The sequence below is a fragment of the Crocodylus siamensis genome, chromosome 7 (assembly GCF_052110815.1).
Source record: "Crocodylus siamensis isolate JL-2025a chromosome 7, ASM5211081v1, whole genome shotgun sequence".
NCBI classification, from domain to species: domain Eukaryota; kingdom Metazoa; phylum Chordata; order Crocodylia; family Crocodylidae; genus Crocodylus; species Crocodylus siamensis.
In genome coordinates this window covers 523,031-547,688 of record NC_143401.1, presented here as the reverse complement: position 1 = coordinate 547,688, position 24,658 = coordinate 523,031, and the positions used below count along the sequence as shown (strand labels likewise).

The 24,658-nt window shown below is 55.9% G+C and overlaps 1 protein-coding gene across 4 annotated transcripts in view; it reads left to right on the top strand.

Moving 5' to 3' along the window:
* Positions 1-24,658, top strand: part of GRIK3 (glutamate ionotropic receptor kainate type subunit 3) — a 168,152-nt gene that overhangs the window by 84,230 nt on the left and 59,264 nt on the right. For all 4 annotated transcript variants that reach the window (XM_090056718.1, XM_090056715.1, XM_090056717.1 and 1 more), the window contains exons 2-8: positions 6,201-6,377; positions 9,611-9,868; positions 11,184-11,365; positions 15,362-15,415; positions 20,044-20,217; positions 21,654-21,797; positions 24,355-24,462. In XM_090056718.1, coding sequence (XP_089912844.1) covers positions 6,201-6,377; positions 9,611-9,868; positions 11,184-11,365; positions 15,362-15,415; positions 20,044-20,217; positions 21,654-21,797; positions 24,355-24,462 — 1,097 coding nt within the window. The remainder of the gene's footprint in view (positions 1-6,200; positions 6,378-9,610; positions 9,869-11,183; positions 11,366-15,361; positions 15,416-20,043; positions 20,218-21,653; positions 21,798-24,354; positions 24,463-24,658) is intronic.

Sequence of the window (24,658 nt, the reverse complement as noted above, 5' to 3'; positions counted from 1 at the left end):
GCCGGCTTTAAAGCCAAAAGAGAACTGAATCGGTATTTAACCTGCCTGGTGATTGATATTTAATATCCACAAAGACAGAAGTAACAAGGCAGAACATCCATTGTTTCCCACGGCTAATGTCTGACGATCTAGTTTCTGTCTCTTCCAGCCCCCGCTTCTCCCACCGCGGCCTGCCACAACTTCAGCAGCCGCTTTGCTTTGCCTTGACGTTTCTGCTTGGAGAGGGCAGAACAGATCGCTTTCGCCACTGACCTGGAGGAAAAGCATTGTCACTATTGGCATAATTATTCATCAGATCAAACCTAATGAGTCTGATCAGATCAGCTAACGAGTCTCACATATCACCAGCTTTCCAAGCAGATAACGTGTCCTCCCCAATTGCACGGTGGACTGAACCGGGAGCAAGATCTGTCTGCCGGGTGTGGACAGAGTTGCTTGGTCTGAGGATGCTGGATGGATGCGCAGTCGTGCGCTGGGGACAAGAAATGCACAGCTGGAAAGCCCTTCCCTCCAAAGCAGAGTATCTTTATCAGGGACAAATTCAAATATATTCTTCTGTGTTGGGAAAAAGCAGCGGTTTGGCCAGGCGTGTTGAAACGAAAGGCAGCTGCCCGTCAGAGCGGGCGCGGCGTGGGACTGTCTGCAGCTCTCCGCGGTGACTGGAGACATCAGTACTCCCGAATAATCCTGCGCCTGCCGTCCGCCTGCACACGGGCACAGGGCGCTGCACGTGCAAGCATGGGGAAGTCGGGCTGATTTGAAGCGTATGATTTTGGAGATAGGGTTTTGCCAGCAAAAAGCAGAAGGATCTCTGCGCACGCAAGGGAAGAAAGCGACGGCTGTGGGGGTTGGGGTCTGACTCTTGTGAGCATCCCCATCGCCACCCAGGACCCGGGCGTGCAATCCTGGAGGAAAAGGAAGGTCCTCGCCCCAGATCCATCATCGCCGGCCGCCTGAGCAGACGGACACACAGTCAGTCTCCACTTGAAGCTGCTCACCCGGCATCGACAGGAAGCAATCCATCGCGGCGCCGTGGGGGAACGGAGGGCTTCATTGACCACTCAAGGCAATGGCACGGTTGCTTCCAGGATGAATGAGGCAGCTGATATGGCCGCGCGTAGCAGGAAGGCGCCGCAAAGCATCCCTGCAGGACTGCAATCGAATCGACTGGGCGAGACCTCGGCACAGCCATCTTTTATCTGTCTGCAAAGCCACGGGAGGTAAAGGAAGAGGGAACTGGAGAGAGCTGTGATCGGAATAGACAAGGAGACGACACCGAGAAAAGGCTATTAGCACTAAATCAAGTGAACAGTAACTCAATTAATCTCCAAGACATTTGAAACACTTTAAAAAATAGAGTGGAAGGAGAAATGGTCTAGAGAAATGCACCACTCCTAAAGGACCCTTGGTTCTTGGGGCCTCGTATGAAGCGTATTTATAGACAGTACATAAAAGTGGATACCTTTTTATTGTTGATTTTTTATAGCCCATTGACTTTCAATATTTTTATAAGAGCAAGGTCAGGGTGAAGCCAGCATGGGAAGAGCAAGAGGTACAGCCTGTGGAGACGTGAGGGAGCTCGGGGGAGCTGACTGCTTCTCCTCCCTCCCTCTCCGCGTGCCGACGCCGGGACGGTTGCTGTTGTGCTCGTGGTTTCAGGAGAGGTCACAGCATGACCCCGGTGGAGTCGTGAATGTGGGGCTGGTTGGTCCCCGGTGGGCTGGGCTGCTGAGCTTCAGGGGCCAAAGGACTAGAAGAAGCTGGGAGAAAGGGGGTCGGGTTTTGACTGCACTAACAGCTAAGGGCTGTTTTCCCCGTCGAATACAGCAAACCGCGGGGTCGTGTGCAGGTGCCCGTTGTCTCCCTTTGGGAGCATCCACCCCCACGAGCTGGTGTCCCCGTGTAAGCGTACATCGCGCCCTCGAGCAGCCCTTCTTCGCTTTTACCAGCCGCGGGGGATTTGGGGACAACCCGTCAGCCACGTGTGCACCGTTTGTGCTGCAAAACCGGCCGAAGTGCACAGCCTTGTCCCCTCGCCGTCTCACCGCCAGTTGTGAGCACGCGCGCATGGCAAGGATGTGCACATCAAAGAGAAGCTGGGACAGAAAGCATCTGGCTCTGCCATGAGCTGGTGAAAGCCTCTTTTCTAGCGAGAAGACTCCTCTCACGCCGGGGGGAAATCTCTCCTTTAAAATATAGGCGCTGCTTGTTCTGGTGCTGGATGCGCTGCTCTCAGAGCTGCCGGGACCTCGGGGTGGCGGCTGTGTTTGCTGGGGACGCTTTGGCTTTTCTACCTACTTTGCATCAGACTTTGCAGGGCTGTTCCCCCCGTTATTTCCAGACTCTCCTCCTTCCCGCCCAGCCCATGTGTCAGGCCCGCCTGGACTCGGCAGATCTCCAAGAACCGCGGGAGCCATGCACTCAGGCCTTGTCCCTCATTTCCTCTCTAGCACCAGCCCATTTTCTCCATTTTATTAAAAGGGAGAAGCTGTGACAATTATTTTCATAATTAGCTGGCTCTCCAAATTAATGCCAATTACGCTATGTAATCGGGATGAAGATTATGCATTAATCAACTGTTCCAAGCTAGTTATTAGACTCTTTAAATAATGATTGTGAAGGAAAGGCGCGCGGGCTAGGAGCGCAAGCAGCAAGCGCTCCAGGAGAGGTGGCAGCGGGGAGTCGCGCCGTGCCTTCCAGGATGGGGAGGGGGAAGATCCCGCCTGCCCCCTCTGCAAGCAGACGAGGATGTCACATTGCCCCCCTCACAAGCACATTATTGGCGCCTGTCGGCCTTCTCGCGGCTTGGCCCTAAATTCACAGGGTCGCACGGAAAATCCTCATGCGAGGGCCTGAGTCCAGGGGCCCAGAGCCCATGCCGAGCCCTGAGCACCCCCTCACCTGTCGATGGCTGTTGTTGGTGCAGAGTGGCTTCCCCCAGCCCCTTATTTCCAGGGCCCCTTGCTCTTCGGCCTGGCCGCCCAGGCAGTGGCGCTTGCTGAGGGTGTCCCTGTCACAGAAAAGCAACACGTCCTCTTCACGTGACGGCAGGACAGGGACGTGCCCGTGGGCTGGGGGCCATGCAGCGATGCCGCGCGCAGAGGGGCCTGGCCGAGAGAGGCGGGGGTCTCCCCAGTGGGGTCTCGACCTGTGGGCTTGATCCACATCCATCGGAGACACGCTGCTGAGTCCTAGGGTCTTTGCAGCCAACACGTCCCTGCTGCAAACCGCCCGGTGCAGAAGGGCAGGCAGCCGGCGGAGGTCAGGAGCGGGGCTGCAGGAAGCCCGGCAAACAGAGGGGCTTTAGATGCCTGGATACAAGCACTTCTTTATTGCTCATCATTGCATAAATAGCTAATTAAGAAGCAACTTCCCCTGCTGCCCTCTCCTTGCCCGCTTGCTCCTCCTCGCTCAGTGCTGCGTCGCCGGCTAGAGCCGGGGCCGACAATCCACCGCGCGCCTGCCGGGGCTGAGCCCGCGTCTCCACGTGTGCCCGGGGCCCGGGCCCAGGCAGCAGGTGGGACGAGGCTGTCCGCCAGCATGAACCGTCTTCGTAGCTGGAGGATCTCAGCCACGGGGTGTTTTTAATGCGATGCTCGAATTAGAGACAGCCCTGACTATCTTGCACCGAATCGTTCCTTTCAGTAGTGTTCAGCGTGACTCCGGTCACGGCAGAAACTGGTGGCTGCCCTGTTGCTATTTCGCAGGGGGACAGGAGAGGGCAAGCTCTGTGCAGAGGGGTGGTGCAGAGACCGCGCGGCCTGGGCTCCGACACGCTTGAGACAGAGGAGGGTGTTAGCCAGGCCCCATGCTGCTGGTGATAGGGATGCCCGGGTGGCCCCAGGCAAGATTTTGGGTTCAAACACCCTTTTTCAGGCTCCCTGTGATGCTCCCTGTGCCTCAGGAAGGGTGTTTGTACCCGAAAGCTTGCAAAGAACAATTTTTCCAACTATTCAGTTGGTCTAATAAATGATATCACATCTACCGACAGAACTTCGTCTGCCTTTCTGCCTGTGAACCCAGAGACCATCTGTTACCAACCACACTTGCGGATCTTGAGCATCCCTTAATTATCTTGGCTTGCTTCTTAATCACCTAGCACCAGGTCCATGTGTCTTCCCATGGTTCTGGAAGGGCTAGAGACTGTTTTCTGTGACTTGGAGAAGAGGAGTCATCATTACCTAATTTACACCCTCAGTGAGAGGGGGTGTCAATGTGGAGCCTCACCGACAGAGCCAAGCCATACCCTGACCCGAGGTTGCTGCCTTTGGGGACCTATGATGGCATTAGCCTGCAAGCTGTGCATTAGGGAGCAGCCCAGCTGGTAGCTGTTGGTAGGCTCAGACGTTTCTGCTTGTCTGAGCTATGAACTTGCAGAGTAAAAGACAAGGAGAGAGAAAAGATGGGACAGGGAGTGCTAAAAATAGGGAAGGACCAAGAGGGAAGCGCGGAGAAGCAGAGAGCAGCTGCAGCCTGCACCCCGGAGCCCTTCCCTCGCCACATCTCTGCACTATTTACATGGCGCGACGGCTGCGCAGGGCAAGGGGAACCGGCTGTCTGCAGCACGGCCGACTGGCAAGATGTCACAGCATGTCAGGCAGCGGCACCGGGGGAAGCCATCTCCTCACCCTCGTACAAGCTGGAGCCTGGGCCAGGAAAGGCTCCAGACCCCCAAGGGTTTGTGCCCAGGCTGGCCTTCCTCCCCTCCCAGAAGACTTCTCGGGGTCTCTCGACATGCCCCCCAGGCTGCCAGAAGCAGAAATCCTGACATTTGATTTTATTTTGTAAGCAGATCATGCAAAAAATAAAAAAAAATCCGGTTGGGTCAATCGGTGCTCCTTCCAGTTTGTTCATCTGGAATTTCACTTTGCACGGTGCGATGCCCGAACCGCCCGCGCACGCCAGCTGCAAGGTCACAAGCAGCATCACCAAACAGGGCTACGCGGGTGACATGAGCACACGCGGGCGCGGCGAAGTGCGGACCAGGGAGCACCAGCTCGTTTGCCAGCTCCTCGGTGAGACCTGCACGAAGGACCTCGCTGGAGCAATGGGAAGAACCATTGCTCGTGCACGATTCTGGAAAAGACAGCTCATTTGACAAGCCCGTGAGAAGATGACTTTGCTTCTGACCTTTGAATTTCTGCTAAGGTTTTAGTGCCAGCGAACTAAATCAAAGCCACTTCAAAGCAAAATAAGCAGACAAATAAACGAATCCCTTCAAATGTCAAAACCCCCCACTGTTTGGCAATTTGTTTTCTTTCCCCTCCCCAATTATTGCTAACCCCCAAACCAAGCCTTTCCTGCAAGTGGTTTTGGTTTGGATGAAACAGGATTTTCTGATGGAAAAAAGGTTTCATCAGAAAGTTCTTGACTGCCGCTCCTGGCTGCACCCTGTAATCTTCTCGCAACAGCTCGTTAGTAGTAAATGTCACTTGTGTTCACGGGAACGTCACTGCTGCGTTTGTCTTGGGTGCAGAAAGCATTTGTGAAAACCAAAGAAAACTTAAGTGACATTTCCTTTTATCTGTGTTTGAAAAGAAAGCTTTGTTCCTGAACACTGAAAAAAATACCGCCATGTTTTTGCTGGCCAGTCTTTCCTTTTGGTGTTTAGTGAGTCTCTTGCAGTGTTTGCTTCGGTCAAAATATGTCTTTTCCTGATGGAGGGAGGAAATATTATCAATGCAAACGTTTCGGAGAGCCCCAGCCTTGTCCCTCCCTCGGACACTGCCGGCCTGTGGGACCTCTGCCTTCGATGGTGGGAGGAAGGACACAGCAAGAGTCAGGGAATATTTTCTCCCTCCGTCCTACTGCTTTTCTCCCCGAGACGCTTGTGTTTGTAAGCAGGGCCTTACAGGCCACCAGCTCTTGCAGAAGGGGCCAGAAAGCCTTGCTTTCCAAGGCCTCGCTTGCTGTTTTGGGGTCACCGTGAGCGGACAGATGTGGGTCGCCGGTGCCCTGGCTGCCGTCTCGGGGCCGAACACGGAGAGTTGTGTGGCAGTGACTAAGGGCCGCATCCCCGCAGCCTCCCCCATGCTTCCTGGTGGGGAAATTGGGCCCGGGTCAGAAGAGAGGGGCACGGCCCCGGCGGGGGTGGCTACAGCCCTGACGTAGCTGCGAAAGGCCTGGGCTTTGCACGGGGTGTCTCCTTGCTTGCCAGGGCCGGGACCTTTTGGCCGACTTCTTTCTGCGCTGTCTTGCAGGGGGGATCTTCGAGTATGTGGACGGCCCCAACGCCCAGGTGATGAGCGCCGAGGAGCAAGCCTTCAGGTTTTCTGCCAATATCATTAATAGAAATAGGACTCTGCTGCCTAACACAACGCTAACGTATGACATTCAGAGGATACACTTCCACGACAGTTTTGAAGCCACTAAGAAAGGTAAGCAGGCTCTTTATCGGTTACGTGGCCAACCCTCGGGTGAAGATCCGCCCTGTTTGGCTTAAGCAGAGGTGGCTTTTGCTCACATCACCAGGAATGGAAAGGTTATTAATGGACTGCTTCATTTATTTAAGAATATAATAATTTCCTGCCCATTTTCATCTTCCTCCATGGCAGCCCGAAGGTGGTCAGGCTCAGCATACCTGCAAGGGACTGGTAAAAGCCTGTGGCAATAAAATATCTCAATGAATTTTGCATTTCATCTCCTGTGAAGAGAACAGTGCAGTGCAGTGCAGCACAGCGTGTGCATGCTGTCTGGAGCACACCTTTGGGCCAGACCGCTGTTCACTGAAGGACATCGTGTCTATGGGTTGGGCGGGCAGACGGGAGGCTGCCTGGATGCTATAAAGGGGGTACAGAGGTCAGCCCGATGAGTGCTAACATGGGGAGGTGCTGGGCAAGCCCCCGCTCCATTCAGAGTCGCTCATGCGGAGGGATGCTCTTGCACCCTGGCCTGGCCACGGCCAGAAAGGAGGGATGGCCGCAGGGACCTGCAGCTATTCCGCCCGGGCGTGCTTCTCCGGTGTAAACTGTGCAATGGTCTCGTTACTAAAACAAACAGACCAAGGCGCACACGTTGAACCACATTATGTTTTTCTTGCAAATGTTTCAATCTAGATGACGTTCGCACCACAGGAGACTCCGAGCATAGGAGAAGCATGAATAATCGGAGCTGTCTCTCCTTGGGGTCAGGAGCGATTCCCAGTGCATCGCTCTGTATGACAAGCCCGGGGCGCTGCAGCGTCCTTTGTGCACGTGGGGGTATTGCCTGGGTCTCCAGCTGAGCTGCTTGAAGTCCCGAGAGGTCACCTCAGTCCCAGGAGACCAAGCCACTGCCAAGGGGATGCTCTGCCCTGCACCTCCTGGTCCTAATTTCAGGCTTGAGTCACTTGGCCATTTGTCTGCCGGGCTAAGCGAGCTCTCTCCAACGCTCATTGAAGTCTGCAGCTCCTCATAGAAATGACACTAATGGGATGTGATGAGTAAATAAGGTGGTTTTAACCCGGGCTCTCCGGTTTCACTAATGTGTTATCACCTCGCTCGTCTGCATTGCTAGCTCAAGGCTACCCATCTTGCCCAAGAAATAGAGTCCGTACACATGCACGCGCGCGCGCGCACACACACACACACTTGCAGTAAAAGAAGAGACAAAACATGACGATGAAGCAGCATTTGAGCTAGTGGTTTGTCCAGATGTTAAAGAGTGTTTGCCTGTTATATATGCAGGCTCTTTTTTTTTCTTTCTTTCTTGCTAAGGTTGCTGTTCTTCTGGTTCGCACTTTGAAAAGTGCGAGGGTGCGGTGCAGCAAAGCTGGGTCCCCGTGAGCTCGTGGCTCAGACAAGCATGCAAGATTTTATTTATGTACCACAACCTCCAAAGACATAGTCCAAAAAGGCTCAAGCCTCTTGAGAAAGTTTTCCCCTTTTCTCTTTTCTTGTTCTCTAATTTTGGTGGGTTTTTTTGTGGTGTTAATCATTGGCACCATTTCAGGTTGTGCTCACCTCCTTAGAGAAACTGGCCTTCCGGGGGTATTTTGGCACTAGGAGAACACTTAACCAAACATTTTGAGAGCCTCGGGAAGATGTCTCTCCAAGTCTGACCCTAGGGTTGGGCACAGAGGTCCAGGCCCTGCTCTTTCCTTCCACAAAATATTCACACTTGGAGAAAAGGCAGCCGGTCCTTCTGCGCCCAGCAGGGAGTTGTCACCATTGCTGGATCACCTCCTGTCCCAGCTACCCACGATGAGGGACTGCAGGGTGAAGGAGAACGAGGGTTATAAAGAAAGTGCAATGTTTTACGAGAAAGATGTGTATATTTTGTGTCTGCATCCAGCTGTCTGAGTTGGCGGGTCGGAGGGGCACCGACACAGACAGGTGCTAACGTGTAGCAAAAGAGCTTGCCAGGTATCGGGGCCATGCGGGTTTTTTGGTCTTTCTTATCTTAGACGTTTCCCTAAGGGTCCTCTGACCCTTCACTGTGCCAGCGTGATGTGTCTCGTGCGGTGGTGACTGCTGGGTGGTGAACATTTGGCAGAAGGGCGCTGAGGGCAGCTGCAGAATAGCAGCACGTGTGCACGCACACGTGTGCATGTGTCCACCAGCTCCACGGCAGGAAGCTTTTTTGTTTCCTGCACTGCCCATCACATCTAGCTTCCAAGACAGGTAACGGGAGCCTCCGAGGCTGCGTTGCACTCCATGTCTGCAATACAGATGGACTTTAATTAAGTACATCTCCACTCCTTTTCCTCTGCTTGATTTTCTGCCTGATTCTCCCTGTCTGAGCTGCTGCTCTGCTTTCTGCTCCCTATCCGGTCTGCAGCTGTGCTGCCTGCCCCTCCGGGTGTGCCCGGGTTGGTCACCCCTGCACCAGTCAGTTGTGAGCGGGGGAAAGCATCCAGACCTTTAAAGTCAGGAGAGGAGAGAATAAACGCTCGGGACCGTGCTGAGAAGTGTTCAGCTTCTCTCCTGACGGACCCTGAATGGAGCAAGTGCTAAGTGGAGCCTCCTTGAAGCTGATGATTATGCAAAAGGCTCTTGTTACCTTGATTGGCTGCAGGAAGGGCTGGGTCCTCCATTCGGTCAAGTGGTCATCCTCCCGACAAGGGGAAAGAGTCAATGGAGGGCCTTTGTTCGCAGGCGTAAAGGCTCAAGGACCCTGCTTGCCAGCGATAGCAACTTTTCCAGTGCCTCGCTCTCAACCATTTTCTTTATTGAGCTCGATGCCCTTATAAATGCTTTTTATTTTCCAAGGGAGGCACTGCACCCACACGAGCAGAGAGCACTTTTCAGAGCGAGGTGAATCAGCTTTTTATTTAACGTAACGAAGCCGTCTAGAGCTTGCTGCTAGCCGCTTCTGCTAAATATCCAGGTTTTCGGCTGCAACCCAGTGTTCAAACCCACCCTAAGACTCTCACCGGCTGCGCCCTTCGGTTTTTGGAGCATGTCACACCTGATGCCATCATTTTTATGGCAGGAGAGGTGTTGGGGGGGTCGCTTCCCAGATGCCTGTGATGTTTGTGCTGTGGTTGTGCTGGTTGGGGATGGTCCTGCTTGGAGCAAGGGGTGACCCCCTTCCAAGCCTCATGTTTTCTGATTGTATGCGCTCCTGGAGGGAGGGTGCAGGGAGGGATGTCATCTGGTGTATTGACAGCCTTGATCCTTTTCTATTGCAGCCTGTGACCAGCTCGCTCTTGGGGTGGTAGCAATATTTGGGCCTTCTCAAGGCTCCTGTACCAATGCCGTTCAGTCCATTTGCAATGCACTGGAAGTCCCCCACATACAACTCCGATGGAAGCATCACCCGTTGGATAACAAGGACACTTTCTATGTCAACCTTTACCCTGACTATGCTTCTCTGAGCCATGCCATTCTGGACCTCGTACAGTATTTGAAATGGAGGTCAGCTACCGTTGTGTATGATGACAGTACAGGTAGGTGAAGGACGAGCTGATGCAGCTTCTCTATCGTGGGTTCCTTGTAGGGACTGTCCTAGCGCGCCCCTTGCAGAGAAAACCCGCGCCATGTCCTGCAGTTGGTCTGCAAAGAAAGGTAGGAAGTCCTCGTGCGCTCACAACCAGACTGGACAGGGTCCTTTGGGTTGCTGCTGAAACTTCTCCTTCATGGTCTGTTGGGCATGGCCACGGCCACCAGCGATCAGAGGCCGGGCGACAGGACGACCTCTCTGGTGCTCTCGCTGCAGCTCCGTTGCAGTCGTTGCTGCCGCGTCCCTGTGCAAAAGGACTCTTGTTGCCACAGAGGATGCCAAATTTCCAGCCAACAGCCAACCTGAATGTAAAAGCCCTTTGCTTTCTGGCTCGTGCCACCAAGCCAAGCTTGCAAAATGACACAAGCGAGCGGTGCTCCTGATGGCAGGGAAAGGCAAAGCCCCGTGCTGCAGATCAGCGCCACGCTGGGTGGCCAGCCCAGCCAGTGCCAAGCTACCAAGCGGTCTCCTTTGGGGAGGGCTGCCGAGAACGTGGCCTGACGGCCCCGGGGCACGCATGGGCCGTGTGCTGTTTCCCTCCGTGACGCGTGCTAGTGCCGTTCTGCCACGAGGAGCAGGGATACCGTGCACGGTTTCTTGCTCTTTGCAGCGGGCTGCTGTTGGGTTTCTTCTTGCCCTTATCCAGCTGCTCGGACGGCAGCTCCGCACCCACTCCAAAGGTGAGAAATGAGCATGGAGGGAGACGGCAAGCCCCGGTCTGCACGCTTGTGCTAACCAAGGCGCTCTCGTCAGGTGGGAGCTCGGTGCCAGAGTCAGTTTTTCATAAGGGCCTGTTGATTTGAGAGCCGATTCTTTCTCTCCTGCATCAAAAATGGGGCCGGTGTGTCGAGCTGCCTGCATTGCTCCTCTCTTTTCCCCAGAGCACGTTTCTTGGACCCCGAGGACTGCAGCCCCAGGGCTGAGACCAAGCCACCCTTCCCGGGCCGGGGGCACGAGGGGTCGGGGTACCGGACATGGCTGGCTGGCAAACCACAGCCCTAAACACTGCTGCAATTTAAAAGCTCGTCCCAGGCAGCTCCTTTGTTGTGACAGACTATTTTTCAAAATGCTAACGAGGGGGCGGGGGCAGGCGCGGACGTGCAGGGCTGGGGTGACTTCACTGCAAAGCTTCCCTTGCAAATGGGGTGCCCCGTGCCCCCTCGCCCCCCAGTAGGACGAAGGCGGGGGCGGCGGAGGTGAGACGAGCGCGCCCTTCCCTGCATAACGCTGCGGTTTCTCTCTCTGCCCCGCTGCTGCCTAAGGCCTCATCCGGCTGCAGGAGCTCATCATGGCCCCGTCGCGGTACAACATCCGGCTCAAGATCCGCCAGCTGCCCCTGGACACGGAGGACGCGCGGCCGCTGCTCAAGGAGATGAAGCGGGGCAGGGAGTTTCGCATCATCTTCGACTGCAGCCACCTCATGGCCGCGCAGATCCTCAAGCAGGTGAGCGAGGCGGGGGCCCGCCGTGGTTTTCCCACTGCAAAGCCGTCTCAGCCACAGAGCGGCGGGGCAAGGAGGGGCCGGTCCCTGCTTGGGCCCCGAATGCCTCTCAGGATTAACCCAGTGTCCATCTAATTTGGTCTTTCAGTGGGAAATTGGGATTTTGACCCTATGAAATATTTCTGATTTCTGCAAAGGATCAAAAGACCAAGTGACACTGGAAAAACTCCCCAAGTCACTACAAGTAAATAATAATAATAAAAATGCCCACAGAAAATCAGCATCTTCCACAGAGGGAAATGGCTGCGGCTGCCTCGGCTGCGGTTTGCGCGCCGTGATCCCCCAACGCTTGCGGTCCCCGGGGACCGGGCGGGCAGCACTTTATTTCCCCCTGCACAGACGTCTGCTCTTGCCCAGGTCTCTCGCCCTTCCCGTAGTCGTGTCCCTGCACTTGCTTCGTGCTGCTTGAATCTTCTTTGAATCACCTTGACCCAGAGTCTGAACACGCTCATCCTGGCGCACGGCACCAGCTGCTATAGCTCTGGCTAGCTATCTTTTGAGCAGGCGTGCATGCACACACACACATGTGCATTGACACAAGGAGCACACACACACATGTGCATTGACACAAGGAGCACAGATCTGGTCAAAATGGAAATGCCAAGAAGAATATGACATTCCCGGGTCCTCTTATCACTGTGTTGAGCTGTTCTCTGCATTTGAGCCTAGATGTCAGTGATTTTCCAGCGACCTGCCTTTTCCACCTCCCTGCAACTCCCTAATTCCTCCGTCTCACGTGCCAGAAGGCTTGGAGGCCCCCCCGCTCTTCCTCTTATGTACGTGCCATTATGGTACAGGGTTGCCAGGAGGCCAAGCAAAATGTTTGCACAAGGAATGTTAAAAAATAGCAAACATCAGTGTCATTTATAGCAGCCCAGTGGGACACCAGGCCCTGATTAAATGAACGCTCAAAGGACCGAGCAGCTCAGCAAGCAGGAGGCGACTGTCCCATGCAACCCCTGTGCCGCTGCAAAATGAAGGGAAATGCCCCGAGCGTGCGGAGAGCCCAGGACACAGCGCCTTCTCCTGCCTGTTACTTTAACATGCTGGCTGCGTTTGGTGCTGTTCACTTATTATGCAGTTTATTATAGTTTATTGTGCCATCTGCTCCACTCCTCGTCGTGAGGGAAGAGGAGGGGCGGGGAGTGGGGGTGGGAGAGAAGGAAGCTTCCCTGCGTCTCCGGCGGGTTTTTTCCAGGACAACAACAGAGATCTCTGCTTGGCAGCGGTGCATGGATTACGTCTGCCTGCAGACCCGGCACCGAAGTGCGCCAGGGTGTTGTAAACCCCGTTCACACCTTGAAGTGGTGCCTGCACGTATTTGCCCAGCCAGCCGTGCAGTGCTGGCTAAGCCGCCTGGTGTGCATACGCTTACACGTGCCGGGACAGACGGGTCTGTCCTAGTCCTCTCTTGTCCTCACTGCTGGGCAGTGAGAAATGCTGACCTGGAGCAGCCAGCGAAGCCTGGGAAAAGGAGCCTCTCTCCTCTCCACAAAACAGGTTATGGAGGAGCTAATTGCAACTCGCCATTGGGGTCTTTCACCCTGCAGCGTTGCATTCCTGTGCGTTGTGAAAAGCCTCGAGTCCTGGTGAAGAAAGAAAGAGACTGCAGAAGATGCAGGAGGTGCTTGCGAGAGAGAGAAGTTTTGGACCTGGATCCTTTCTCCTTCGCCGTGCACAGCATCTCTGCCCCGTTTCCTTCTCCAGCCGTTTAACAAACACTGGCAATTAAACGCATGCAGATTTGACCTCTACCAAGTCCTCTGAGTTCTCCCTCTTCTCTGACTCTTCCAATGCAATGCAAAGAAGGGCACGAGTCCTACAGGCCATGCCCTAAAAATTAAGTAAAATAAAGTAAAGTAAGTAAAATAGGCATCTGGGTCCAAATCCCCCAAAGCAGTTGTAGATCTGGGTGTCTGTGTTGCCTTAAAGCGATCCAAGTTTCAGGAGCTGAGTGCCCACCCGGGCACCCATGAACACCAGTCATGCCTCAAATCCTCCGAATCTATTTAAGATGTAAGAAATAATCCCCTTATGCCATTAGCTTGCAGGCAGCTCATAGTTAGCACTTGGGACCCCAAGACCTTTCCCCGTTCGGGGATGCAGAGGAACTTGTCCCATGGCTTGCCGGCCAGCGTGGGCTGCTTGGGACGACACGGGGGTTAAGGCATTCACATTTTTGGCCTCTGGGACCAGCAGATTCTTTGACAACATCTATCGGGAAGCCAGGCTTTCTTAGCAGGCCTCGCACAGCCCCCAGGTATCGCTGATCTCCGTGTCTGCATCACTGGTAGATGAACCCATTTGCTCCCTGGCTTCTCTCCTGCCCATCGCGGTGGGTGGCTGTGCGTGGGTCTGTTAATGTTAACGCCGCCCCCATGTTCCCTTCTCCCGCGGTGTCTCTGTGGCTTCCCCTGCGGCATCACCCCACTCGCTCCCCTTTTCTTCCTTTACAAAGGCAGGGGTTTATTCTGCCCTTGGGAGGCTGCTGCATGCACCAGACAGGAGATTGGGTCTGATCCCTGCCGCTCTGGTGTTGCCCGGGCTCGAGACCTGCCTGGCTTTGCATTCGTATCCAGGCCACAGAGAGGCAGTGGGAAAATGTCCCACTTTGCAGCCTGGTGCTTGGGCGATGCTCCATTTTTCCAGCTCTCCAGACCTCCTGCTTGCTTTCAAACTGTCTCTTTTCCTCAGAGCTAAACTCTGCCCTAGTAATTTTAGCAGAGCTGCGCAGAGAGCAGAGGGAAGCAAAGCCTCCCCCGTTGCACCCCAGGTGAGCTGAAGCCCCGTGGCTCTCAGGGACGGTTTTAAAGGGCTCCGGCGCCTCCTTTCCCAATCCTCCACTCCGTGAGCAGAGCCCCGGAGGAGCTGCGGCAGGAGATGCTGAAAGCCGGGGCCAGTGTGCCGGGCGCTGCCCCGGACCCTCGTCCAGGAAGATGCCGATACGCGGCTGTCCCCAGCTCCGAGGAGCCAGGGCAGCTGTGAGACAGTCGCAGCCCGTGGAGCTGGCTTGGCTTTCAGGCTCGCTGCACGGACAGACTCGTCCTTCGGCCCGGCCCTGCTGACATCCAGGCTGGGCCTCTTGGAAGCACTTCGCACCGGGGCAGGTGCCAGACCAGCCCGGTGCCAGTCCTAGGCAACTCTACTCAATTTATATTAATTGATTTGACACTAGTGATGACGCACAGGAATGACTCTCTTTCTCCCCCCGCTTTTCTTTTCTTCTTTTCAACTCTGGACTCTAACCGGAAACATTCCTGGGGTCAGGAAGGGAGCCGAGTCCTAATTATGCTCTTCTGTTTCTTGTGCTCGGGAAGAATGGGTAGATAGTCATTTTCCTTCTTAATTAGCTGCATGCCTGTGGTAGGTACAAAAGAGCCACACAAGCTGCGGGGGATAAAATTGCAGATGAATGCCACGCACCAGTTTAAGAGGTGGGGGAAAGCTTTTCCCTTCCCCTTGCAAGGTCGGCATGCAGAGTAATGGCGTGGGGAGCAGTCTGTTTTGTGCCCCTGCCTCGGTGTCTATGCAGCTGCCCATCACCCGGCGTATGGGAGCGCAGCAAACACAGACGCTTTCTTTCCCTCCGCCCCAGCCGGGCCGGAGCAAGAAGCTCAGACAGAGCCGGGGTTTTGCTTGGCAGTGTCCGTGTGCGGACGCAGATGCACGATTGCAGTCATATGTCCTTTTTCCCACACCTGCAACCTCTGCTGAAGCCGGCGGGTGCTGGGTGCTCCCTACACTGGTGCAAACTAAGCCATGAGACCCAGCACCGTGCACAGGCTGGTGTCTGAACACGACGCGCCTGCCGAGGCGCTTTGCTGAATTAGCGGAGCACCCAAAGGCTTTGGCCCTGCCTCTCAACCAGCCGTTAGCTGCTTTCTGCTAGAGGGTCGTGCTCTGCCTCTCACTAACCGGGTTCTCCCTGCTTTTCTTCAGGCCATGGCCATGGGGATGATGACGGAGTACTACCACTTCATCTTCACGACTCTGGTAACGTATCTCAGCTCTGCCTTCCCTCCTGTCTTTGCGTATGAAATGCGAGGGGCTGCCGGCGGCCGGAGAGCTCCCCCGGGGGTGGGGGCGCCTGGGCTGTGCAACGGGGACCGCAGCACCGTGCTGAGCCCTGGCCCGAGCGCAGGGGCCATTCTTCTCTTGCAGCGGTCCCTTGTTGAAGTACCGCCCGAATGCCTGTGCTAAAAGCTCGGCTCTCACTGTCTCTGAATGCCACTGATTTTACACCACTTCTACCACCCTTCGTCTCTGAAGGCACCCCAGATTTACACCGGGGAGGGCAGAGGAGAGGAGAATCTGGCCCACAGCAGTTCTTCAGCCCTTTATCCTCTGGCTGAGCATGCACTAGCACCGGGGGTGCAGGGCCGTGGGAGCAAGGTGCGTGGGGGCTGCATCGCAGGCGTGACTGGGTGCCCATCTGCTCCGAAAGCCCAAGGCAAGCCCTGCCCCTGGGGGAGGGAGGGAGGGGGCAGATAGTTTAATGCTACAGGTTTATTTGGCATAAGGAGACCTTAGGTTGAAATTACCTCTAGTCTCATTAAATACAGTCTAGTTCCCCTCCGACTCCAGGAGGCATTTCTCTTGGCGTGCCGTTTTTGTTTGCATTGAGGAGGCTGCCGTCCGGGAGTCTGCTGAATTGCATGTGATGTTAAAAAACTCATTTATCTTTTTGCCCTTTAGGAACGAAACATAATAAACTAACCCTTAAAAATTGCAAAACTTATTTTTCAAATGCAAAAGACATTTTAATTACTCCTGCTGCCATTATCTATTCCAAGCAGCTTTAAGCCATTCCCAGATAACCTCCTATTAATCAGCCCCAGCTGAGCCTATAGAACATTTCATGGGTAGGTAAAGCCTGGAGGTGAAAAGGAAAAAAAAAAAATGGAAAAAAAATTATAATAAATTAATAGATAAGCAATCACAATTAATGCCACTTTCCTGAAATAACAGTTACATCACAGGAAAGATATTTTAATCTGTCACTCCTCGAGGCAATGTTTTCCTAGCTTGCAATGCATGTGCTCCAGCTTCTTCCCTACTAGACCCATGGGGTGCTAATGAATTAGTCTATTATGCTATACTGAATGTTTCTAAAAGGTCCCTCGTCAATACTGAGTACAGTGCATCAACATTTGGCATAGGATGCTTCAACATTTTGCCAGACAGCCAGGCTGAGCACAGTTCGCCGAGTTCAACACGAACGGCCTTGTCTCGAGCTCCCTCACGAGAGCCGTGGGAGGTGGCAAAGGCCGTGGTGCCGGCGCTCGGTGTCACAGACGCACGGGCCACGCACCCTCTCCGGCTCTGAGCAGCCTCGGCGCCCGCCGGGGTCGCTGGGACTTGGGGCCGTCAGGAGGTGTTGGGCTGTGGATCGGATCTAGCCCCGACTCCCTCATGCAGCTGCCCGGGGAGAGATGACCAGAGGGGGAACGCGGTGCTCAGGGTCTCTCGCGCGTCCCTCTGTGCATGCAGCTTGGCCCGCGTGAGTGCTGCGGGCTTGGGCATCTCCATCAAACCAGCAGTGGTCTAAGGCAGGCGCGGAGGAGATGACGTAAAGGGGAAGGAGGAGACGGGTGTCACGGTGCTGATGCTACCAGCGCCCTGTCTCAGCCACTTCTGAAGATGTCCCAGGACTGAATCTGCAGAGGTGCTCGGAGGCAAAAGCACTGAAGGATGAGCTAGATCCCCCCAAAGGCATTTCAGAGCCCAGGCGGGCTGGATGCAGGGATGCTGGCAGGGCGACGGTGCCACCATCTCTGGAATGTGCTTGATGACCGGAAAAGCATGAAAGGCCCGGGCATGATTTGCAAATCTGGGGGCTTCACAGTGAGTGCCCAGGGCTGGATTTTCAGACATTTAAATAAAAATCAAACCGCGTTTCCTTGTTTAGGCACATGCTCGGGACCAGCTGCAAACAAACCCGTCATCGGTAGGAAACAGCACGTCAGAGAGCCAGAGCGCGCTGAGTCCATCAGTGAGCTTGCCTGAAATCGGGACTGAGGGGCATCTGCTGTGCTTATGCACAGACAGGGACCCCGCTGGCAGTGCCATCCCTTGCTCTGTGGAAGTCCAAGGAGGGAGGTGTGGGAGGGTAAGTCAGCCGGGGAGTTGCCAATGCAGATGTCTGCAGGATTGGGACCGCCCCAAAGCGAGACCACCCTGTCTGGCACCTAGCTCCAGGGATCCCTGCTCTCAGCTGGGAGCAGCTCTGAAGCAGCAGCAAAGGCAGCACTTCAGCTGGGAAACCCCCGGGGAGCTGGGACATGGGGAAGAGGCAACTCAGCAGGTCTGGGAGGGGAAGCTCCAGGAAAAGAGTGAGACGACTTCGCTGCACCGAGATGCCTGCCAGAAGGAAACGCAGATGAGCTGGAAAATGGGACCAGATGCTCCAGCATGCGGATTGAGGACAGGCAGGAAAAGGAGGGCCGGAAGGAGCTCGTGTGTCAGGGGCACCTCTGCCATCTCTGCAAATCCACTTGGATTCCTAATTGCCCTTTATTCCAGGGGGAGAGGAGTCGAACTGCAGCTGAGAGGTAAAACGGGGCAGAGGGGAAGGTCCCCGGAAAGGCTCCCGTCTGTGCACTGAGCTGGATCGCGTTGCATCACTTAGAAAAATGACATCCCTGCCTGATTTCCAGCCTGCCCTTTTAACTGGGGCTGTGGTTTTGTGCCTGCCGTTTTGCAAGGGAAAATAATTGATCCTTCAGGGCTTGACATTGATTAACGACTCCATCATCAACTGTGCGGGAAGGCATGGCATCCATCAGCTGGGCATTTTGTGGATGCCAAACAGGGAGCCACCATTAAAAAAAAAAAATCCCTAAAAGCTTATGAAAAGAAAATAGCTGCAGCAATTCCTCACTCTCCCACTGAGCACGCAGGCTTGGCTGTCCAGGCTGCACTGATTTTAATGGCGCTTTGATTTGGGCATTGCTATTTGGATGTAGTGCCTTGCTGCTCCAGACAGGACCACTTCCGTGAGAGCAGGTCCTTACATCAGTCTGGGGATGCACCGAGATCACAACTGCATTGTCAGGGGAGATCTCCGTGCAGCCTCTGAGAGGCTTAGAGACTTGACAATCCTTGATCCATCAGTGGAAAATCCCAGTTACCTCTGCAGCACCTTCCCTTCCCCCCTCCAGAAAAGAAAGGAGGCGTGAAAGAGAGCCACGAGCATCTTTCTAATGTTAATGCACCCCTGGGCAGAGCTTCCATGCCCTGCACAGCTGGGCCAAAGCTTGCACACCCCAGAGCTGCCGTGGACCAGCTCATGAAACCCTTGCAAAGTGCTCCCTGGGATATTAGCTTTGCACAAAGACTTTGCAAACCACGTCTGTGTCTTTGCAGCATGCTGCCAAGAAGGGACCCGGTTCCACTGCAGCAGTGCAACGGCATCATTGCAGGGTCCAGACATATGCCAGGGTCCCACGGGGCCAGGCGCTCTCCACACACAGCACGGGGCGATAGCTCCCTGCCCCCAGCGCTTGCTGGGCACAACGGGGATGAGCTAGAGGCGACGGGCAGAGCTGAAGCTGACCACTGTAGCTCGTTCCCGTTGTGCCCGGCAAGCTTTTTGGGGCAGGGAGCTATCTTCCCGTGCTGCAGCTGGCCCACGGGACCTGCGTCCTGCTGTCCTCTCCAAGCACAGACCCACAGGCTTCTTAGGGACTTGCCCAGTGTCTTGTTTGAACCAAAACCCTCCTCCCCGCCTTCATCAGGGCTTCTCATGGGCCCGTGCCCCAGAGCCAGGATCACATTATGACCATGGCAGTGCAAGAGAGAATATGTCCCCTGCCTGACAGCCCCATCTCCCATCATGATATCCACACAGTTAGCCACGTGTTTCATCAGAGGTTTTGCTTAATTCTTCCCCCAAGCTCAAGGCTCAATTGAGGGGCAGATATCCCCCACTCCTTGCAGACGTGCAACTGTGCTTCACAAAGGGCGATGAGACACAGCCCTTCCCGGAGAGTGCGCTGCCCGTGCCCCTCGCCTGGGACCAGTGGCTCGGCTGAGCGGCTCAGTCGCCGGCCGTGGCAAGCACAGGCTACAGGCACGGGCTGGCCAAAAGGGGAGGGAGCCCGCCGCAGCGGTGTAGGCCTCACTCTATTGAGGGGTACCTGGAAGCCAAAGCTCAGGTTACTTTTACCTGGAGTGAAACAAAAGGCAAATCCCTATGGTGCGTCCCACGTGCTGTGAGCCCGCAGGGGAGCAAGGCAGCCTGGCCCTGCAGTCCCACGCTTCCCGGGACCTGAGTTTTGTTCCCAGCGCCTGCGTGCCGAGTCTGGGCAAGTCATTTGACCTCCGTGTGCCTCAGCGGAGCAGGGACAGCCGTCCTCCCTTGCTGCCCACGCCTTGTAGACCTTGCTCTTTACATGGCAGGGGTGTCGGGAAAGGGGCTCATCCCATGCAGCATCCAGCACACTGCAGCCCTGGCTCCCCTGAGCTCTCTGGATGCTAGCAGGATGCTACTAATCGATGGGGGTGAGAGAGGAGCAATGCCGGGGCATCTGGATCCCCCCACCTGACACTGTGTGCCACCGAGGAAACGAGGCAAAGACAAGAGAGGCACAAAATGTTTAACCTGGTTTCTCTCTTTTAAGGATCTTTATGCATTAGACCTAGAACCATACCGCTACTCCGGAGTGAACCTGACCGGCTTCCGCATCCTCAACGTGGAGAACCCCTACGTGTCCTCCATCGTTGAGAAGTGGTCCATGGAGCGCCTGCAGTCAGCGCCCAAGGCCGAGACGGGACTGCTGGACGGGGTGATGATGGTACGGGGGCACTTTACAACCCCGAGGGTTTGCTGCATGCGCGGAGGGGGCCCTAGGTACAGCCACCGCTCTGTGCTCTGCGTGGGCTGCGTGAGGCGGGGATTGGTCTAGGCTTTGGCTAAATAACGGGCATTTGTTTCTTGCTGGCTGTTGTTTTGCTTTTGAAACGCAACCAAATTGTGTGGCGGGTTGCCGGCCTCGCGCCACTCAGCCCCTCTCACCTGCGGGCAGCCGCGGGTGCAGCGCATGCGCTGGGTCCACGTCGGGGCTGGAAGCTCGCAAGCGAGACAGGCTCTTGCCGTGGCCCCCGGCAGGTGGGGGGGTTAGGAGAGCCACGATGCTGCCCCCGAGTGCCGAGCACCCCCCGGGAAGCGGCCGGAGCGGCTCTGCCGTGCACGTCCCAATACGCTTTCCAAGGCGCCTCCTCTCAGCAGAGCAGTTTCCCTCTGCAGCGGCAAGGAGCATCCTCCCAAAGCTCAGACACGGGTTTCCAAAGAGAGCCCCTCCGGCTCCTGCTGTTCCTGCTGGCTCTGCAAGGCTATGAAAACGTGTCCCCGGGGGTCTCCAGCCCCTCCGTTGATAGCTGCTATCGATGCTTACCCCGCTTCCTCCTCACTCTTTGGTTTCATGCTTTTAGTCTCCCCTCTCACTCCGAGTCTTCTCCAAAAACATCTCTGCAGTATATTAAAGAGCCCCCAAATCATCCCATGGCAGCCGTGGGCTGGTGCAAATACAGGCTGATGAAGGGAGAGGCCCGAATCTGTGACAGGGCTCTGCAAAGCGAGCCCGCTGCTCTGTGTGCGCCAAGGGGAGGATTGTCAGCAGTAATAGGTGTCCTTCCTTATTGAGGAGCCCTTAATTAACGTGGGCACGCCAGCAGCGTGTGCCGATACCGAGGGACCTGAGCTCGGTTCCTGCTCACAAAGACTTGCCGTGTGGCTTTGGGCAGGTTGCTCACCCTTCCCGTTCCTCGTTTCCCCGTCCAGGACATCAGGATGCCACTGTTTTCCTGGGTTGTGTGTTGGAGGGGGGAAGGGAAGTGGCTACCCAAGAGGGAAAAAAGCCCCTATTATTCTGTCTTTTATTTGTCTGACATTTTTTTTGTGCCAGCCAGCAATCTTCTGTGTGTGGCCATAGAGCAGCCGGTGCATTAAACCCCCCGGATGGGTGCAGAGAGACAGCTGACATTCTCCCGGGCTGTGATTTAAAGAGATGGCTTTCAGTGCAAATTACTGGGTGGGGAGAAGGCTCCTGCTCCTCCGCCTTTCTCTTTGCTGCGTACAGAGGCAGCAGCAGGTTTACGGGTCCCGGGGATCAGGCTGGAGGATCGTAATGGGCTCGTCTTGCTTTCAGAGGCAGGGAAGTCCATCCAACGCAGGAGCGCCCGTTCGCTCCGGGACAGTTATCCACCCCCATGCTCTTCCCCTTTACTTTAGACAGATGCTGCCCTGTTGTACGACGCGGTCCACATCGTCTCGGTGTGCTACCAGCGCGCCCCGCAGATGACCGTCAACTCCCTGCAGTGCCATCGACACAAGGCCTGGCGGTTCGGCGGGCGCTTCATGAATTTTATAAAAGAGGTAAAAGCGCGGCCCGCGTCCATGGCTGCTTCGCACCCTCCCCCGCACGGGGCGGCGGGAGGAAAGTGGGGACAGCAGCACTTTGGGGCGCAGATTACACCAGCGGGGTAGGGACGGCGGGAGCAGGGCTGCAGGACTGGACCCGGTGGCACAACACAGCGCGCCGTTCTGGCCAGTGACCAGTGCTGCTGGTCTTACTGGGCGAGGCACTCCTGACTCCAGGGGGGGGAGCAGGGCTGCCTGGGACCTGTGCAAGGGGTCCGGCGGGCAGGGTCCTGCCTGGGAACTAGGAAAACCAGTTTCTATTCCCAGTTCACCCGCTGGCGTGGCCTGTGCCCAGCTAAAAGTGCTCGAGAGGTGTGGACGTGCGCTGTGGGCTGCACTGCACCCTGCACGTGCACGGGATGCCCGCTCTTTGGGCTCGGGCCCGCAAAGGCGGAGGCACCGGCGTGAAGGAAATGAAGCGGCTGAAAGCAGGGCTCCTAATGAGGAGCAGGCTGCAGCACGGGGCAGCAGGCGAATGGTTTTGCTCGTGAATCTTAAGAACCAGCCGTGAGCGATGTGCGTGCAAGAGGCTCCAGGCCTGGGCTGGGCACCGGCTTCATTGCACCAGTGCCTTCACGTGACCCACCGTGAGATGCAGCGACCGCTGGGTGTGCACCAGCACGTGGTACTCGTGCCTCGAGTGCTGGGCAGAGCCCGGGATTTAGCAAGTGGGGAAGAGGGGGACCAAAGCGAGAGCTGCGTTGTCTTTGAGCTGCCATCATCCCCCTCTCCCGGGGTCCCGAGCACGTCGCTGCTGGCAGCTGGCTTCACTGCGGAAGCAGCAGAAGCCCCAGGGACTGTGGCCGACCCTCTCCCGAAACAGCCCCACAGCGCAGGCAGCCGGCGCGAGACCCCCCATGGCAGCCCGGCTTCCCAGCCTCTCCCCCACAGGGGCATCCCTGTCCGAGAAGGGGCTCGGGGAGGACACGGATCAGGCCACGTGACTGCTATGATGGCAGGTATCTGGAAAGAGGCTCTCCCTTGCTCCCAACGGTGACACCAGCATTGCTTGTTTCTGTGCGTGGTTCATTCCCGCTTCGTATTGCTGCAGCACCGGGAGCCCCTGCCCCCCCGCCCGAGCCCTGCTCCTGCCTTGCGCTCAGCCTGTCCATGTGCACGGCGGATGGGGCGTCCCAGAGGGGGCAGGCAGGAAGGATGGCCCAGTCCCAGCACCTTTCTGTCCCCGCTCGTCGTTTCGTTCCCTTGCGTAGGGAGCTGCACCCTCCGGCTGCCAGAAGACCGTGTCAGTCGTGTGTTCGGTCGGCTCCTTTTGCAAATTGCTGAGCTTTGCACCCCAGCGCCCGCCCCTCGTTTCCCTTCCTGGCACCGCCTCAGCGAGCAGCGCGGTCGTGGTGTCCTCCTGGCATCGAGGCATCCCGGATTCCCCAGGCCTCGCCTAGATGGTAGCACCAGTGCTTGCTTCTGTGGCACACGTGCACACGCGTGCTTGGCCTTGCTCTGGACAGGAGTTTGCAGCCCTGACATCCCCAAGGGCACAGTGTGGGTTGTTCTCCGTAGCCGAAGACAGCCTGCTTGCATGCTACCTGCCACCCCGGGGATGCCCACGGCTGGCATTTAGCAGCCACTCCTCCCCCTGCGCCGGAGAGCTAGGAAATGAGCAGCCACGTGCCAGCATGTGCTCAGTAGAGGAGCCGGGGACAGGCCGAGGGAAGGGGCAAAGCCGAAGACGCTCCTCTGAGCTCCCGTCTCAGTGCTGCCTCCACTGAGGGACTCGGTCTCCGGTGCCTTGAATGCGAGCGTGTGCCTGCGCTAGCCTGGGGCAGCTGGAGGCAGGCAACAGCGAGGGGATCGGGGCCCATTCAGGACTCACGCGGGTTAGCTCAGAGCAAGCAGGAGCACAGCGGAGATCAGCTGTCCCGGGCTGATTCTGGACAAGGTGGTGCCGATAGCATGCCCAGAGCATTGCTTCTTCCCAAACAGCAGCGAGGCAAATGCATTTTTGCCCTAGTATCCCTGCACTTTGTTACAGCATCAGAGTTTCCACACGTGGACGGGGTCTCGGCTTCTCTCGGCTTCACTTCCCCATTTGAAAAGCAGGCAGAGAAGTCATTAGCGCTTTCTGACTTCGGAGCACTTTGCATCTGCTAGCTAAGGAGCCAGCACGATCCCCCGCCGGAGCCGGGTGTGGGCCGCGTGTGTGCTCGATCAGTGCCGTCCGAAGCCGGACGGGCCTCGCCTGTTGGCTTTGCCGGCGTTCCCGCAGTACTAGGAAGTTTTGCATTGTTTGAACATGCTGGGGGCTCGTCCCAAGAGAGACGGGGAACACAAAAGGTGTAAATGTAAATTGTAGGAAGGACTATAATAGGATTTATGGAAATCTCTAGCCTGCGCTGCAGCAGGAGCAGTGATAGAGGTGATTATTAATTAATCATGCTCTTTAGGGAAAGAGTATCAGTGTTCGGAGTAATTAAAATGAAGCATTGTGCCACAGTAGCAAATGATGATTTATAATGCCAAATAACAGCTGTGCTGCCCTCTCTGTCTTCCACAGGCCCAGTGGGAAGGATTAACTGGACGGATTGTCTTCAACAAAACCAGCGGGTTAAGGACCGACTTTGACTTGGATATCGTCAGCCTCAAAGAAGACGGCCTGGAAAAGGTTGGTTAAGTTTGTCCTACCTGTTGATTAAAAGTTACTGGGGCCTTCCCAGGCCAATAATGCGGAGAAGAATGGCTTGGGCTTGCGGTTTCTATAGCTGCTGTGCTTGGTACCCAGAGGCATTTGCTGTTGCGGAGGTGTTTCAAACCTCCTCCGCAGCCTGCTTCCCGGCCTGCACGCAGGGATGTGCACGCAT